General features: G+C 36.1%; 1 protein-coding gene across 4 annotated transcripts in view; it reads left to right on the forward strand.

Moving 5' to 3' along the window:
• SLC44A1 (solute carrier family 44 member 1) overlaps positions 1-19156 on the forward strand; it is a 113457-nt gene that overhangs the window by 62351 nt on the left and 31950 nt on the right. For all 4 annotated transcript variants that reach the window (XM_032213167.1, XM_032213169.1, XM_032213168.1 and 1 more), the window contains 3 exons: positions 4118-4211; positions 14278-14447; positions 16859-16948. In XM_032213167.1, the coding sequence (XP_032069058.1) occupies positions 4118-4211; positions 14278-14447; positions 16859-16948 (354 nt within the window). The remainder of the gene's footprint in view (positions 1-4117; positions 4212-14277; positions 14448-16858; positions 16949-19156) is intronic.

Raw genomic sequence — 19156 nt, forward strand, 5'->3', positions numbered from 1 at the left:
AATATTTTGTGAAATTGCAATAACAATAGCACTCAAGTAATGTCAAGTATGATTCATCCTAATTTATTGTAACCATAGAAGATATCAAATTCTTGAATAATAAAATAAGATTATATATGTGTGTGTGTGTGTGTGTGTATACACACACACACACAGATATAAAATAAGATTATTATTATATAAAATAATATATATTATTATATAATATTATTATATAATATATTATATAAAATAAGATATATATTATATAAGATATATAATATATATCTTATTTTCTTATATATTATATTCTTTATTATTATATTATATTATGTACTGACCTTTTAGTATTCATGTTTATCAAAGAATTAACTTTATATTTGGAACACAGAGTAGGATCCTCTTTGAGATGAATCAGGATATGAATTCATTAAAAACTGAGAGAGGAAGTGTCAGAAAAGAGTTACTCGTAACAAACCAGCTCTTGGAGGTAACACCTTTCACCCCCAATTCTAGGTAGGTCATGTATGAAGCAAGTAATTTTAACATAATGTACAAAGGAAATGAGGGATGGGAAAATAGCATAGGAATGGTGGTCAAAATTTCTGTGCAAAATTGGCTTCATAAAACTCTTAAATATTTGCTAGATGTAGCCAAATATTACTATTACAGTTTTGAAATTTATATATAGTGTTTAGTTTTATATTTCACGCTTGAGTAGGTTTTTGAGTGGATACTTTTGGAGTGAGCTTTGCAGTGTAGAATTATCTGCAGCTGACATAAGTGGATGTCATATCCACTTTTACAGTCCATATAAAATGGCTTGGAAAAAAAAACACCTGAAATAATGTTTTGTGCCTGACTTTTGGAAGTGAGAGTATCTTTCTTCATGAATTGTGTTTACATTGCTGTCTTTTAAAAAAACTGGTAGTCAAAAAGTAAAACAAATGATTCTTTTTGTTTTTTATAAAGTCCAAAGCAATTTTTGAAATGACTGTTAACTTATCAATGAAATTTTCATAGTTTACAGTTATCATTTTTCCATAGCAAACTGTTATTGTGAACCTGCAATAGAAGGCGTGTGTTTTGGTTTGCTCACTTCGGAACAACAAGGTTTAGATGATACAAATATAAATATATAGTTTTGCAACCTTTTGGCTAAGATCAAGTATGCTATCATTTGGAAATAGATAATGACCATGGAATGAATTCTGCTGGAGATTCATCTTGAAAGAATGATAGCAAAAAGTTACTGTTTGGAGATTCATTTAAAAATTATTGTATATCAATGTCAATGTTAGTTTTTAAAGCTCTTTAGGGCTCATTTAAAGTTATTAACATAATTTCTGTCTTCTCATGACATGCAGAGCTCCATAGATAATGTGTTGTATATGTTGTATAGTCTTCTATATGCCCTAAACACACTTGTAAATCTTTTTTTTTTAAAGAATGCAATGGTTCAAAAAAAAACACACACACACACACAAAAGAAAATTTCCCCAAAGGGTGGAAGGGTGTTCTTATTAGTTGGAAACATAAACTATTAGGGTGGGAGAATTACCAAAAGATTTGTTAGAGAAAAGAAAGATCAGTCATCTGTAAATGTGGGGAAAAAGTGTACCAGCCTCAGCTGTGGTTCCAAGAAGTAGAATTGTCTTACAACCAGCAGTTTCCTTAAACCTACAAAAATGACAGAAGGAATGCTATTAAGATGTGCAGTGGTAAGTTCTGATGGAATATGAACGCTGACAAATTAAATAGTCTTCTAACAATCTTCCTTATAAAATAAAAGGCATCAGCTTGGGAAAGTCTATTGCATCCATTGATACCAGTTAAAAGCTATATAAATAAGTTACAGTTTAATTTAGACTAGATCAGTGGTTCTCAACCTGTGGGTTGCGACCCCTTTGGGGGGTCGAACGACCCTTTCACAGGGGTCACCTAAAACCATCCACCTCCACTGGCATCGCCCATGCTCAGGAATGTGTCCTGAAGCAGTAGGTGCATGAAGAGCGCCGGGTGGTGAAGCAGCCTCCTCCCAGCTCCGGGTGCAACCTAGACGCCACCCCGCCTGGTCTCCACGCCAGGGAAAGACCAAGGCGCTGAAAGGGGAGAGAGACGGGTTCTTCTGGGTGGTGGATCAGCCTCAGCTCTGACAAACATCCGAAGCAAGTGCGGCCGGCAGTGTCGCTTCAGCTCAGCTGCCTGCACAGGGGCTTGAAGGCACCCGGAGAGCAGGAGACCGCCAGGGCAGTTGGGCCACCTGCCTCAGTCAATGGGACAGGCTCTCACCCAGGCAGGCGCATGCTGGGATTCAAGCCGCCTTGGGCCAGGACGCCGCCTTTTCCACCAGTCCTATCCTGTGGGCTAAACTTTTTGGGCCCCAGGAAGGGCTGGCAGGAGAGGCCGGAGGGGAGGACAGGCCCCTCCCACCCATTCCGTCCTGAGGACTTCCACTCGGGACGGAAGCACAGTTTGATGTAGCTTAAGCCTCCATTTAAAAATCCCATTTAAAGGGAAACTTCTTAATCTGTGTTTAGGAAAGAAGAAAGAAAGAGAGAGAGAGAGAGAGAGAAAGAAAGAAAGAAAGAAAGGAAGGAAGGAAGAAAGAAAAAAAGAAAGAAAGAAAGGAAGGGGAGGGCAGAATGGAAAGAAAGAAAGAAAAAAAGGGAAGGAGGGAGGAATGGAAAAAAAAGAAAGAAGGAAAGGAAGGGAGGAATGGAAAGAAAGAAAGAAGAAAAGGGAGGGGGGAATGGAAAGAAAGAAAATAAAAGAGAGGGAGGATTGGAAAGAAAGAAAGAAGAAAAGGGAGGGGGGAATGGAAAGAAAGAAAACTGGGTGGGTGGGTTGGTGGAACAGAATGTAAAAAAAATAAACTTAATAAAGTGAAACTGCTGCTGGAGGTAGGCAGGGAAGTCATTTTATCCTGGAAAATCCCAGCCTGGCTGATCTTCTCCCAAACCAAGATTGGCAGATTAATCACTATGCTTTAATTATGCTCAATTTGTAATAATGAAAATACATCCTGCATATCAGATAATTTACATTACAATTCATAACAGTAGCAAAATTACAGTTATGAAGTAGCAACAAAATAATTTTATGTTTGGGGGTCACCACAACATGAGGAACTGTATTAAAGGGTCGCGGCATTGGGAAGGTTGAGAACCACTGGACTAGATGATAATACTTAGGAGAAAAATGTTGGTTTACTTCCAAAAGTTGTAGCAGAAGAGACATAAATACAGATAGAAAAAGGCAACACTCCAGAATCACAGAATTTCTCATTGGTTTGATCTGTTAAAACAGGTCTTGATTATTGAAAATGTACACATACATCTGTTCCTCATTTCATGAACCTCTCTTTCTTGGCACCATTTATTATCCATGTAAAATCATACTAAATTCAAAAATAACTTTTCCATCTATCCATTCACTTCTCAAATTCATATTCTATTAATCATATAAGGGCTGCTTGTAAGGCTTCCTGAAAGATGTCTGTTCCTTGTGGTTATAAAATGAGTGATGAATAATCCATTCTGTGTGAAGATCTCCCATTTTGGTACAGCAGATTATATGGTTGAGGAACTACGCTTTAAACTAGACTGCTGCAAGGAACTGCCCTTGTGGTGATCCTGTTCCAGATAGTTCCTAAAGTTTTTGTTGTAATTATTTGAATATAAATTAAATTGAATACAAATTTGAATATGTAATTATGTGAGATCAGTCTAATTATTTCTAAAAACACAGCATTTCTTTATTTACCTAAGTACAACATTGCTCTCAGAAAATCTATATTGTACATGGCATTGTCTATTGCAGTGTTTTTCAACCACTGTGCCGCGGCACACTAGTGTGCCGTGACATAGTGTAAGGTGTGCCGTGGGAAAAACACTTTATATATAGTCAATATAGGCACAGAGTTAAATTTTTTTAACATTTTCTAATGGTGGTGTGCCTCGTGATTTTTTTCATGAAAAAAGTGTGCCTTTGCACAAAAAAGGTTGAAAAACACTGGTCTATTGCAGCAAGGAATACTAGAATACTAGAATCAATGTTTCATTTCTTGTGTTAATGCGATGTGTTATATCACTTTTCATCAAGTAATGTTCTGTTTTGTTTTTTATGCTTTAAACAGGATCTGCTTTATGTAGTTATGAGTTAAAGCCATCTGAATACACTACACATGTAAACGCTGCTAAGCTTTGCCCCAAGCTCCCAGTTCCAGAGAGGTAAACAAATACCCAATGTCTTACTTTGTGACAAAACTCTATGTATGTGTGTGTGTGTGTATGTATGTATTATTATGGAATTTAATCACCTGCTAATTTCTACAGACAATTCATGGAACTATATGTTAGTTGCAGTGACGTGCAGTCACTGGAAGCAGTGGAGGCGGGGCCTCACCAGTCTCCTGAGGAAAAGGAAACAATTTTTAAAATAATTAAAAAGGCCAAGGTAGTTGCTCCCAGACTCCAAGTCACAGTGACTCTGAGTCTGCTTAGTGCTAACTGTAGGAGGAGGCTAGAGAACTATGGGCCTCCTTTGCATAAGGAATTTTTCGCCTTTTAAGAGTTAACCAAGGGTTAAAAAGTAAAACATTCCTTATGCAAATGAGGCACATGATTCTCCCGCCTCCTCCTGCAGAGGGCACTTTGTTTAGAGGCTATTTTAAAACATTTAAGCAGAGTCATCCACGTGGTGACTCTAGCAGCAACTATCCTAGCCTGCCTGGCGCTGGCTAGACCAAATCTTGCATTTTTGACGCAGCTGGAAGGTATGTGGGTCAGAGGGAGGGGGCAAGGGGGAGGAATTCAATTTATTTGTAATGTAAGTAATTGTAATTTGTTTTTATTATGGTTGTGTGTGTGTGTGTTTTATCCGCCTCTGCTGGTGCGCGGGTAAAACACTATTTTTATTTTTCATTTTTCATTTTTTATTTTTTATTTTATTTTATTTTTTTAAGCCATGCCGCCTCGGCGCGCCATTCAGCGAAACATGTCCTGGTTTGTGGCCGGGCGGCATGCACTTTAAAGTGCCAGCGTGCCGCCCGGCCACAAATCAGGACATGTTTCGCTGAATGGCGGCCGAGCTGGCCGGCACTTTAAAGTACCGGCATGCCTTCCGGGCCAGCCATTCAGTGAAATATGCTGAATGGCCGGCTCGGAAGGCATGCCGGCCATTCAGCGAAACATGTTTAAAGTGCTGGCCTGGCTTCCAGGCCGGCCATTCAGCGCTCGCACCCAGTGCTCGCACGCCCACCGGACAGCGCCAGGGAGGAGAGGAACCACGCGGGTCCCACCGCTGACGGTACGGGCCGAGGGTTGGCTGGCTGGGGTGGGGGTGGCTGCTGCTGAGGCCTCCAGCCTTGCAATCCTGGGCGGGGAAGGCGAAGGTTCGCTCCGGAGCTGCGGATAAGTGTTGCACCAGGAGACCTCTGCCCCGGGGATCCCCCGCTCCCCCCATTCAGATCACCCCCGAACCCAAAGGAGCCTGGCGGGTTGCGTTGCGTTGCATTGCGTTGCATTGCATTGCATCACTTGCATTGCACGGCATAGCATCGAGTTGCGCCTTTTGCTCGCCTTTCCAGCGCAGGGGTGCAGGCCAGGGAAGACGGGGTTTGGGGGGCGTGGAGGAGGAAGGGGCGATCTCCCCCTCCGTTCGTCTGTCCTGCTGCAGAGCTCCTCCCAGGGGAGGGGGAGGCGGCGAGTGCATTGATCCCCGTTTGCAAGACCAGCCCTCTGCCTTTTTGTCCCGTTGGGAAGTGGGGGTGGGAGACAAGAAGGGGCAGGCTGGCCTCGCCGCTTGCATTTCCCCTATTCCCCCCCTCCCAATATAGGTGCAGAGAAAGAGCCAGGCTTCAGAAAGGAAAGGATATTTTTAATAATTTTCTTTGTCTGAATATGATTTCCCATTGAGGAAAAGGGGAGTTTTAATTCCCCACCAGTAAAAAAAAAGTTTAGTCTTTGAAGGCCCCTTGTGTGACATCTGCCTCCGTGTGTGTGTGTGTGTGTGTGTGTGTGTGTGTGTGTGTGTGTGTGTGACATCAGTGCCTCACCAGCCATAAACCTCACCGCACGTCACTGGTTAGTTGTAAAGAATTCCCTTCAACTAGTACATGATGCAAAATATCCCACACATATACTTCAAATCTGGTATTGAAAAAGTGTTGGGGGGAAAAATGTTGGTTTCCCTGTTATCATTAGCCAGGAACTCAAGGAAATTTGGCGATACTAGGTTAAATGCTCTGGCATATCTTGGGTTGTGTTGGGTGCATGTGCATGAGATTTCCTCTCCCCTTTTTTTGTCAGTTATGATTTTGTGGTTGTATTTCATTCAGTGGCACTTGATTGCTTAGTTGGAAAGTCTTCCTCCTCAATATGTAAGTGAAGACTTAATTATCCAGGCCAATTAAAAGGTTGAATCATGGCAACTGAGCAAAGTTTGTTAAACTAAGATGTTTTGCTTCCCCTCCAGGAAACTTCATTGGTCAAAAAAAAAAGAAAAGTAGTTAGGCAGAGAGTCAGAGACTTTTGCCATGTATTTGCAGATGCAAGTAATGTGGCTTTTTAAATTGACAGATGGAAATTTTGTCAATGCACAGATTTTCTATGTGCCATCTAAGATTTTTGGATATGAAACCAAGTGTGCCACTGGGGCCACAATGGCTGATTTATGCCATAATCTTTCAATTTTGCTTTTCAGATCTTGATACTTTGTAATCATATCCAATTTTTTGTCTTCTATTTTGCTACATCTGTTATCCATATTTTTTTTCCTTTCAGTCACAGTTAAATTTGGTACCTTATGAGTCAAGACTTTTATCAGTTTATTTTTGGAAATTCCACAATATTTTAATTTTCTTTCTGTTTAATCTTTCTGATTTAATCTCTGGTAGGAAATATATTAAATTCAGGATAATCTTCCTAACCTACAGAGGAATTCCCCCCCCCCCCGATCATATTCCATATATTGTAACTCTTAAGACAGGGTTTCCATTTTAAAGTTGGAATTATTTGAGAGGAAAAGAGTTTCCCTTTTTAAAGGGAATATGGATATAGATATTGTCTTAGTGAGGAGCTCTACTTAGCAAAGACAATATAATTTTTTGACTGAGTTTTCCTGAAATGTGAAGGGGAAACGGAAAAGTTCTGTCATTTGTCAATATTTCATTTAACTAGACCTTAAAAAAATATGTTTTTCCTTTACATGCCAGGACTTTATAGCAATTCTGCCTTTTTTGAAGCTTATATTTAATACCGATAATGGTTTCTCTGTTTGAAGAGTTGTCCCCTCATTACACATGTTAGTATTGTTCTTTCCTTTCCTCAGTTATAATCATTATTAAACAAAGGATATAATCAGTAATCATTAATAAAATAACAGGGTGATTCTGAATACATTTATTATTCTACTTACTATTAAAGGAAAGATCCATGCTTTTTACATGTACCAGAGCCAAAACTGCTGTAATAAAAATTGATCTTTTGTGCTTCATTCTCTGGGGTCTCATTTATTCTAAGATATCATGTAGTACCCACTGGCCTAATTTTTTAATTCATTATAGAATTTGTCTGCTATGTATTAAACTAGATAATTTCAGAAGTGCTAGATAATCACACTGTCTAGCAAAAGACATTTCAGAGCAATACTTAATTGTGTATAAATGAAGAAGGTAAAGGTAAAGGTTCTCCTAACACATATGTGCTAGTCGTTCCCAACTCTAGGGTTAGGGAAGCCGAAGAGCCAGCGCTGTCCGAAGACGTCTACCTGGTTATGTTACCTTCCCACCAAAAGTATTTTTCTACTTGTATTTTTACATGCTTTCGAACTGCTAGGTTGGCAGAAGCTGGGACAAGTAATGGGAGCTCACTCTGTTATGCGATGCTAGGGATTCGAACTGCCGATCTTTCTGATTGACAAGCTCACCATCTTAGCTATTGAGCCACCGCTTCCCTTAAATGAAGGAGACAGAGTTGCATTAATTTTTTTCCAGGTTATAAAAGATGTATCTTTCTGGAGAGAAAAGATTGTTTTGATAAAAATCTAAGCAACCATAAAGATAGTCCAGAGCCAGTCTTTTTTCTGTTCAAATAATGATCAAATCTCTCAGCGATGCAGAGCTAAATATTTTAAAATGAAAGAAGATCCAAAGGAAAGCAGAACTTATCATGAAGCATGTGTTAGCTTTTTTTTTTTTTTTTTAAACTGCATCCAAAATTCCATGTGTCTAGCACCAGTCTAGTGATTTTGGTTTCTTATCAACTAATGTAAACTTTAATTATTCTGATACAAATATGCGTGTTGATTTGAAAATTATTCCCTAAAGCTGGTCATTAACAAAAGAAACATGTTGGGCCTTGACTTTGGGGCAATTATCCTGTTTGTTTAATTCTCAGTTTAAGATTACAAATTGCTGTTTCTCTGTGTTTAATCCAGTATCCAGTTCTTAACAAGTTGTAATACCTTGCTTTCTATAGAAGGACTACAGTCCTTCTATATGGAAGAAGTATTACAAATTTGCTCTCAATAGTATTTCCACTTAATTGGGTTAAAGAAGAATCCTAAAGAAGTTTCAGTGTCTAACATCTGAATCAATTTGAAGCCATAATTTCATTAGGAAAGCATTTACTTATTCATTCTTCCTTTTGTATCACCAAGTTATTTACACTTTGTTAATAATTTGTATTCACCAAAAGCCTAACATTTCTTAGATGTGGTGCCAAGAGTTCTAAAAAAAAGACGTTTTGATCATGGGCCTTAATTTAATTTATACATTCTATTGTTGTTCTTTATAACATTGTAATTGGATATTTCATTTATTTGATTTTGTGGTATAAACCATATTCTCATATTTAGGCATATTACTTGGTTGTTTTTTGCTTGATTATCAGTGCAAAGGAGATGGGAATTCTGGCCCTAATTTCTAAAAGCTGTGCTGTAATATCATTTTTGCAACAGCTTACTTCTTCTTCAGTAAGAGTCACGGGGAACTGTAGTGAAATGGTGGTGGAGACAGAGAAGCCAGAAAGAACCCAGTTGATTGATTTAGTGGAGTGGACACACTGTCTCCATCTCTTTCTCAGTTGCAGTCACTCACTCCACTTAGCTACAATAAATAAAATCTAGTGTTCTCAGCATTTCTACAATAGTATGTAAAAAACAGTTTATTAGTTGAAATTAGGATACTGATTCCTTAAACCAGGATTTCCTTCTGATCCCTACAACTTGAAAAGGTAATAGAAGAACTGGCAAAAGTGCTAAAAAAGGCATCCCAAATTGTGAAGGGAGGGAAGCAATTTCCCTATAAGGGAAAGTCACATTCTTTGAGATAATTTGAGAAATTAAATATTTTAATAGCCAAGGAGTAGTGATAGAGGCTTATGGAATCACATGCACTATGGAAAATTTGAATCGGAAGATACCTTCTTTCATAATGTTACAGTTGTCAATCGAAACTAAGTAGGGAATTCAGGACAATGGGGAAAAAAGCTTTATATACATAAATAAATGGGAGAGGCACTGTCAGGAGATATGGGGGTGGCCATAGACTTATATTGTATAGCATTAAACAGGAATTAGATTGATGGCATGATTACGTCCTAGATTTGCCACAGGAATCTAATTGGCCACCATGAGTAAGAATGCTGGGCTAGGTCTTTGCTTTGGCCATAGTTCTATTAACCCATGGGGCTCTTAACCCCATAATAAATTCAAAATGTTTGTTCATCTTTTCCTGGGTATTGCTCAGTTGAGCGAGCGAGCATTCACCTTTTCTATTCAGCTTAACTCTCTGCAAATCACTTGATTTAGAACCACCTCTGAAGCTTGCAGCAAATGTGGAAGTATTTGTACACCAAGACTGCCTGCTTTTGAGAATCATGGTGTAATCAGGGAGATTTTTCTCTTCAGTTGCTGTCATTAGTAGGACCAGGAACTGAGACCACTACTCATATGCTGGACTGACCATTTTAAATGGTAAAATCTGAACAGGGTTATTGTTAGAATGCTACTTAAAATTAATTAGTTGTTACAAATTAAGTGGCTTCACGTTTTTTAAAAATTAACCACTCTATAAGAGAGATATTGTTGCTGGGTTGACAACCAGGGTAGAGTCAGAATTCTCAAGCTTAGCCATGAAACAAGCATCGTGCAGGTGTATTCTGTCATTTCTGCTTGATTCTTCCTGTCAACAAGTATAACTAAAAAAACGTACACCCACCAAAAAACTCAACTACTTATTTTAGAGGTTCCATTTTCACATATGTTGCACATATGTTGCTGGGTTTTGGCAATGGCTGTCAGTGGGATTTCCACGGGTTGAAAAAAACATTTGGAATCAGATTCATTCCAGTTTCTTAACCTCCTTTAATTGGCAAACATACACTCCTTCTATATTGTGCAAAATAAATCAGATGTTTCTTAGAATTTTTCTGTGTTCCTCAAGGGAAGGTTGAATTCTATAACTAGGAAGATTTAAAGTGCATTTACAAATTCCATTATAGCAGACAAGATAATAAAGTTGCTTCTGCACTGGAATATTTCACTGTATATGAACAAGAGTTTTTACCAAGAAATAGAGCAATGTATCTCACTTTTTCTCAATTGAACAGAAAACAAAACCGTTCCACTTGCAGCATTTTGTCACAAATGCTCCAAATTAGCTGTATTCCAGTGGGAGAAAAATTGAATTGTTTTTAGTATTTCAGCCATAGGCATTTTTTAAAAAGGGATTTGTTCTTTTGTTTGCACTTTAGATGAGATGGCAGTACATACATATTGCAACTGCAGCAATGTACAGAAAATTGGCTCAAGGAATTGTAAAACGTTAAAACGCATTAAAAATGCCAATAAATAGTAAAGTCAGTTAACAAAAAACCTTTTAGAATCTATGCACATGTATCAAAGAGTTCAATGACTAGTGTTTAAATCTACATTTAAAAAAATATGTTTATGTTTGTATCTATAATAAACAATATAATGTTTATTGTAGTATTCAGTCTTCTTTAACTTGCAATATTTTTCCTTTTATTCCAGCCATAGAACAAAACCTTGTTAATTTCAAGTTTGGAATATTTATGGCAGCAGTACTCAGGTCAACTGTTCAACATGAGATGTTTTACACATCTCTAATTGAAAATGGCCTCCTGGAAAACTGATTACTTGCTTATTTACTCATTTAATGTTCATTTTAAAATAACAAAAAAATCACTGTATATAGTTGCTCATCAATCATGCAACTCTATGTAGCTAATACTTTAAAAACAGTAGGAAAAAATATCAACAAAAGTTAAAAGCTAAAGACAGTCAACAAACTTCTCAATGAGTTATCAAAACTTCCAACTCTGTCCAGATCTTCACTGCCTTGCAAAAGGCCAGCAGGGTATGAAAACACTAGACATGGAAATGGAAAATGCTAAATGCTCTTATTGGACTGAGTCTGTCAGAGCTGTTAGGACACTATTGCTAGGACTTCCCAGCTTTCGACTCAGTCCCTTAGCGAGGACAGATGCATCGAAAAATTCTCTCCATTCCTGGTTTTGTTGAAAGATCTGTACTAAGCAAGGAACTTGGACCTTTGGACATTAAATCATGAGTTTTCACCTGGCTGACTCCTAGCTCACTGGTTGAGTCGCGACACGAATCAATTAGTGTCAGGGTCATTATTAATCAAATTTATTTTACCCCTTTAAACAAATTGACTATGTAGAACACCCTTTATTTGCAACTAAACAGGATATAAGTACAAACCTTAGAGCTATGAAATTTTATAAAATGAGGAATGTGAAATGTGAAAGTTCAAGACTAAAAGTCACAGCAACTTATACCTGTGTAAATTGTTGCTACAACCTATTATTATTAAGTCTGTCTCCAAACTTTTAATAAAATAAAGTTTGCAATATAAATGTTCTATCTTTAACATATCAGATAATTATTTGAATATATTACAGCTTTCTATTCTGTCCCCAATAGATTCTTTTAATGTTTAAATTATACAAGACAGATATTTTAAGTCATTGTAAAAAAAAAGTGATATTTCACATATATACAGTATCATATTAATGAGGATATGGGTAAGATGCAGAAGTAATAATTTTTTAACTTTCTCTGAGAAATTAATTTTAGCCAGTAGTTGCTATAAAATGTATATAATTCAGCTTTAATGGAATGTTTTAGCAATATCCCATGTAAAAGACAGTAATGACAAATGAAGCAGTGAGTTTTATAGGAGTAAATCCTTAACTTTTAATAGCATCTTTATTACATTAGATTTAAGGAATTAAATAATGGGAATATATATATGGTTTTATACGATTTAACAGTTACTCTGTAACGTAATATAAGCAGTAATTTATGGCAGCATTACAGTTCATTTGAATTAAAATTGAATTAAAGTTACAGCATGCCTTACATAGTTGATAGGTGTCTTGTCAATTGTTTATCCTACAGCTGTAAGCATTGTTTGAACTTTGTTTATACTTATATTTCATAGTGATTTTTAGTTATGTGGGAAATAGAGATTCTAAAAAAATTATCTAGATATATAGTAGACAATTTTCTTCCAGCTTGGAGCTAAAAACACAATTAGTGTTTAACATTTGTCTCTGCAAGTGAAATGTAATATATAGAAAAAGGTTGAGTATTTTCTTGTTTCCTTGATTTGAAGGATTTTCCTTTTTGAAAGATATCCAGCTGAGAAGTAAAAAGGCATATCATACCCCACTTGTCACACTTTTGCTGAACTTGGCAAGTAAGGCACCAGAAAGTGAATCAGAGAAGGGGGTTGAATAAAATTCCACTTAGATATGGATATTGTTTCTATCATTAGAATCTCTAATGAATAAAATTGCAAAAAGTTCTGTGTCCCAAAGAAAATTAAAAATAGGTAAGTTTGACAGTTTCCTATAAATTTTGGCAGCAGTCATGTAGCTGTCTATTAAGCAAGAATGAAGAATAATAATTTACATTATAGGAACTTGTCATTTAATTAGCGGAACTTAACACCATGTAATGTGTTGAATGATCTGGCTATGAAGTACATTATATTGCTAAAAGTATTTGCTCACATCTGATTTTGATTATGTGGATGGGTGAGCGAATACTTTTGGCAATATAGTTTACTTCTACCCAGGGTGGAGAAGCTTATATTGTTACTGTGAAAGCCGTAACACAACTGCTAAACAACAAAAGGAATGTTGTTATATCAAAAGTTCATCAGATTGCTATAATTTCCTTATCTCTTTTTGGTTACACTGCTGTGATGCATTCTATATGGGACCATTTCTGAAGATGATGCAGAAACTTCCATTGGTCCACAAGAGGGTGCCCATTTAGCACCGATACTATAACTACTGTTTTGGTAACTGCTTCTCAGTCAGTACAGTTGTTGGTCATTACAGAACAAGTCACTCCTGGGTATTTACATCTGTCTATCCCAGCAAGATTCAGCCCACCTACATTTTTTTTAGAAGGATGCTAAAAATGAAGGGAATGGGGTGAGAAGCCAGTGATGCATCTCAGGACTTTGGATAGTCTCCTGAGTTGTAGAATGCCCCTAACCTCCTGGTCATTAGGAATTATTCTGTGCAGCAGTTAAGCAGTTAAGGATCCCATGGCTGCCTTTAGATAATTATTTTAAGAGCGGGGGTCATTTGATATTTCATTATTTTGAGTTACTGTACACCACCTGAATCCAAGGAAGCAGGTTATGTATCCTATAGTGAACAAATACATAATTTTCTAGAATTGGTGTAATATTCAAAAACTAGAATAAATTTTGAGATAAGATAAGTGTGTAGTACCTCCATAAAATGCATCTTTCTGTCCCTTCTCCCCCCCACTCCCACCCCATGTGTGTGTTCTGGCAGAGATGTTCTTGGGTACTTTCTTCTGCTACAAAATATTTACTTTTCTGAAGGGAGTTGAAGTGGTAATGAGAATTCTAGAAATCAACATTTCTCTCTTACATTAAATGATAGAATATCTTTTTTAAGACTCAGTAGTAGTGGGCTTTTACTACTATTTTAGATTGATTGATTTTTCTTTTTTTTTATGATGATGCTTTGGGAATATCAGTATGTGCACTCCACCCTCTCTGATTTTTTTAAAATTACTTCATGACCCATTACAGTCATTTTCATTTATAGCAGCACTTTTATTTTATCTCACAGCTTGTGGTTTACAGTATTTATGAGGGTGGAGTGTACTGCATCAATTCACCTTCCATTTGTGTGTTGATGTGGCATTTATATTACATAGGAGTAATTTTTTTTCTGATTTTTTTTCTTGTATCACCAGTGCACCTATTCCATTCTTCCATCGCTGTGCTCCTGTGAACATTTCCTGCTATACCAAGTTTGCAGAAGCCCTGATCACCTTTGTCAGTGACAGTAGTATCTTGCACAGGCTGATTAGTGGAGTAATGACCTGCAAAGAGATTATATTGGGACTTTGCTTGTTATCACTAGGTAATTTTTTTCTCATTCTTAGCTATTTCTGTAGTATTGAATAACTTCTATCCCCACAATATGAAAACGACGCATGCTCATTATTAACTCTTACAGAATAGGAAACTATTCCAAAAAATGTTTCTTATCCAGTTTCTGACTTAAATGCTTTTTAAAACATGTGCATTGAATCTCCTTATATTTAAGTAGTGTGGGGATTTTAACTGATGAAAGCTTAATTATTTGAAGGCACAAATGTTGCATTTCCATTATGGTAGTTAAAGAAATCTGACTATGTAAATATATATAGCTATATACAGCTATGTAGCTATATAGCTTTGCTTAGCGATAAAGAACCATAGATAAATTGCTGTAAACTGATCAAATAAATAGCAGCTATAGGTATATTAAAAACAAAATAAAAGATTAATCCTTTACCCTAAAATAAATATCAGGATTACCACAACTTTAATGCAAATGCCCAAATACTATTGTGTGCAATAAAAGGAACTTGACTTTTTTATTTATTTATAAGAAGTACCATTCACTGTTAGAAAAGAAACACTGGCTTTTATATAGCATAACTCAACTAACCATATAGTAAATAAATAAACAGGCAAGTATGTTTTTGTTTTCCAGTTAAAGTATCCTTTCACTTAAAATGAATTTAATTTATGAATTTCGATAAGAATGAATAGGTGGAAGGAAGCAACATATCCATGGACATTTTTCACATGTGCCAAATTGGCCTCTTTGCAGGAAAAAACAAAGATCCAAACAAAGTTGTTGTAATGAAACAAACTGAAAGAATTAACCAAATGCAGATAAGAATACATAATAGATTGCATCCAAGCCTGAATATTCTCTGTCTGCTCATTCTGGCATGATTATAGTTCAATAAGGACTCCATAATGAAAGCAGTACAAGCTTATTTGTCTATATTGACATTATTTTGTTTCTTTTATGGACAACAGTCACACATTGAAATAGAAAGAATTCACACATTTATAAAACATTACATTTCCTTAAAGTTCATATTTTATTTCTAACGTTCAAGGGCAAAGATTTGGTATAGTTTTAATTAGAATTAGTGTGTATAGTATTGTTGAACTAATTAGCTGATCTTTCAATCACATAGTTTAAAGTGTGCAGCCCTAATTAAAAATTCTTAGCTCTGTATAGACTTGATTGTTAAGTAAATATGATGATAATAAGAGAACTGTCCTTAGTATGGTCTTACATTGAGCGAATAGTTCTGAATGAAAAATATTCATTAAATATTCCTTATAATACACACTGTACACGCATATACCAGTTGATAATAAGATTTAGGGTTATTTGCAATGACTGAGAATTCATAACTATCTAAAGCCATTCATTTTGAGATGATGATAAAACATGTAGTAGTACAATAATTACATTTATTTCATCAACATAGTGGATTGAAAAAACTTTTTAATCACTTAAAAGCCTTTACCTCTCTGCATATTTATGTCACAGTCAATGGGAAATGAATATCCTGAAACTTGATGAATATTGATAATCTCAGTTAAAGTTAGCAAATGAGCAAAATTGTATAACTTAATCTTCACGGTATCAGTGTTTGTTAAGTATATTAAAGATCATATTTCGGAAACAGTTCACCCATGCATTTCTCAGTTTGCTGATACTTGCTAAATATTACATATTCATTATGCTGCAATTTATGTTTATGTATTTATGTGCACTTGGACACACATTCATACATAATTTAATATAATTCATTACTTCTAAAGTTAATTACATTAAAAGTAGTATCCTACTAACTGATACATGCAGTCCAAAAGGAGTCGCAGCTTTTCTTGCTCTTCTAAGTCGCCCTATTTGTTGTTGGCATTTTAGATATGTTTCAGTATGAAACAAAGTACCACAAACAATGTAGTAAAAAGGCAGGATTTTCACATTCCAAACAAAGCACTAGATATGTAAGAGTTAGCTAAATGAATCACCCTGATCAAATTGAAGCATAAAGCATGGTTCTTCTCACAGTTTTTACATCCTTATTCATCCTTGACATGATGTTAAGCATGTGTGTCTGCATGCGACGTTTTGGGTTTTGCTCACCATGAGTTGTATGATGCTTTTGCAACTCATGATAATAAATGTGCTGTTCTATCATGTCATTTAATCTTTTGTCATGTGCCTGCATCTCTTTATTTATTATCGGTATGTATATATAAAAATTGGTACTTCATCTGCATTTAGACTTGTTTTATTTAATTTATATCTGGGAAGCTGAATAGAGTAGCTTAATCTGCACATTGTTGTACAGAAGAGTTGAAGGTAAATGCGATTTTTTAAAACTAATTTTAAATTGTATTATGGCAGCCATTATTTTTGGCTATTTGTGGTTGGAGTAATTATCCTGTCTATTCTATTTTGTTTCTCTGCAGTGCTTTCCATGATTTTGATGGTGATAATCAGATATATTTCAAGAGTACTTGTCTGGATCTTAACAATTGTTGTTGTTTTGGGCTCACTTGGTAAGTAAATGAAGGTATTCTGTCTCCTCAGACTACATACTGTACATACTTTCTTCATAAGTTTAACACTTTTTTTTGCTGCAAAACCATTTTGCTATTGTTTATGATAATTGAAATAATCAGAAAAAGCCTTCACTCGCATGCTTCCTTTATCATGTGATCCTGGCAATAAAGTAATGAAAGGGATAATTGTTCCAATGTTAGCTTAAAGACCTGTTCTGACCCCCACTCCGGCCTGTGATTAACGCAGACACAGGCTTGGCTATTTGCCACTCTTTAATCACAGGAATTACAACTCCATTGGCTGAAAACCCAGACAACACTCTCATGGAAGAAGCGTTGGCAGCAACCCAAACCAAACAGAATGGAAATACAAAACAGACCAGATAAGAGTTCCTCAAGACTGTTACGAACGGTTGTGTCCTGCAAAAGGACCCCTCCCAATTTCTCACTTATATTCTCTCTTGGGAGGGGCCAAGCCACAACCACCTGGGCTTGATTATCTCTTATGAGTCTGCCTCCGCAGCTGCTGCTTCCGTTTCTCCGTCCTTCTTTGTCTGGCATCAGGAACAAACTGCCTTGAGTCCTCCCGACTGCTCCATGCCTCCGGCGCCTTCTGGTGGCTAACCAGCCTCTGGTCCCTGCTCTGAGTCTGAACACTGCCCAGGGTCCTCCACATCTTCCCTGGCAGACTCATATGGTTCCTCGCTATCTGAGTCCATCAGCAGCTCAACCGGATCCTGCTGGGCCACAACAAAGACCATATGTAATGGCCAGCACAGTGAAGAATATAATTGGTGTTGCTTTATTAGAAAGTAACCCTGGAACTGTTTTAACTACCATCTGAAAAAAAAATAACAGAGTTTTTTTATTAGTTTAGAGTAGAGGATATTTCCAGATATCATTAAGAATAAGTTTAGGTATTACATTTGCCATAGGTTCCTCTGGCAAATGCAATACCTAATCTTATTCTTAATGCTATGTGGAAATATCCTTTACTCTAAATTAATAAAAAAAAACTGTTATTTTTTTTTCAAGTTTACATTTTCCACTGCAAACCTTAAGAGTTAAAATAATCATTTCATGAGTTTCACCACAGTCTACATGGTGTTATTTATTGACAAGAATGGAAATAGTAACTTGGGCCCTGGGATGAGAAATGTCTCTAGTAGTTCCTTCTACCCTATCCATTTAAAATTTGAAAAAAAAAAATTAAAACAATAAAATATACATTCTTTACCTTTTTCACATACCACCACCACATCACTGCCTGTCTCCCAAGCCAGTTTTATATGCTAGAAGATTTTGGTGTAGAAAATAATTGGTAGCAGTTACAAGTCAAACTAGATTTTGTGAGGATGGCTCAGTATGCATGGTGAGTTAAATACATGGGATAAATATTTCAGTCCTGTTTCTGATGTATTGTTTTAATCTGTTAGACTTTAAAACTAAAATCATGTCATGTCAATCATGGAGACTATAATGAGCTTTCAATATGCTGTTCTAATTTTCCTAAACATTACAGAAGCCTATTTTCTTGTAGACAATTAGAAATAAAGTGCTTTAAAATGGTGGCCAAAGAAAAATTATATATCAAATCAGATTCTAGAATTAGAGCATTTATGAACTGACATTTCACAACTTAGTAAATTGGCAATTTTTTAGCTATTGGATATGATCCAACTAGCCCATCTGTTGAAAACATACAGTTCAGATGAATGACCAGTATTATTGGGAAAAATAAAGTAAAAAATTACTTTATTGAGAAACAAATATTATTGAGAAAAATGAAGTAAAAATAAAACAAGATAAAATATTATAATGGGTTGTGGATACATCAGAAGTTAATAAAAGTTTGCCTACTTTTGCAAGCAGTATACATATAATTTAACTATGTTAACTGAATCATATTGATTTGATAACAAAAACTACATATAAAAGGATCATAATTTCCCAAAATATTTTTTATCATAGAGGGTACAGTATGCAGGGGATATAGAAAGTCTACACACCCTTGTTAAAATGCCAGGTCTTAGAGATGTAAAGAAAATCAGACCAAGATAAATCACTTTCAGAATTCTGTAGTATAACATATAAGCTGTATAATTCAGTTAAAAAACAAACTGAAATCTTTTAGGGGGAAACATAATAAAATGCACAATAGCACGGTTACATACCCTAAGTGTGTCTATCTTTAAAGTACTACTT

The sequence above is a fragment of the Thamnophis elegans genome, chromosome 3 (genome assembly GCF_009769535.1).
Source record: "Thamnophis elegans isolate rThaEle1 chromosome 3, rThaEle1.pri, whole genome shotgun sequence".
Lineage (NCBI taxonomy): Eukaryota > Metazoa > Chordata > Lepidosauria > Squamata > Colubridae > Thamnophis > Thamnophis elegans.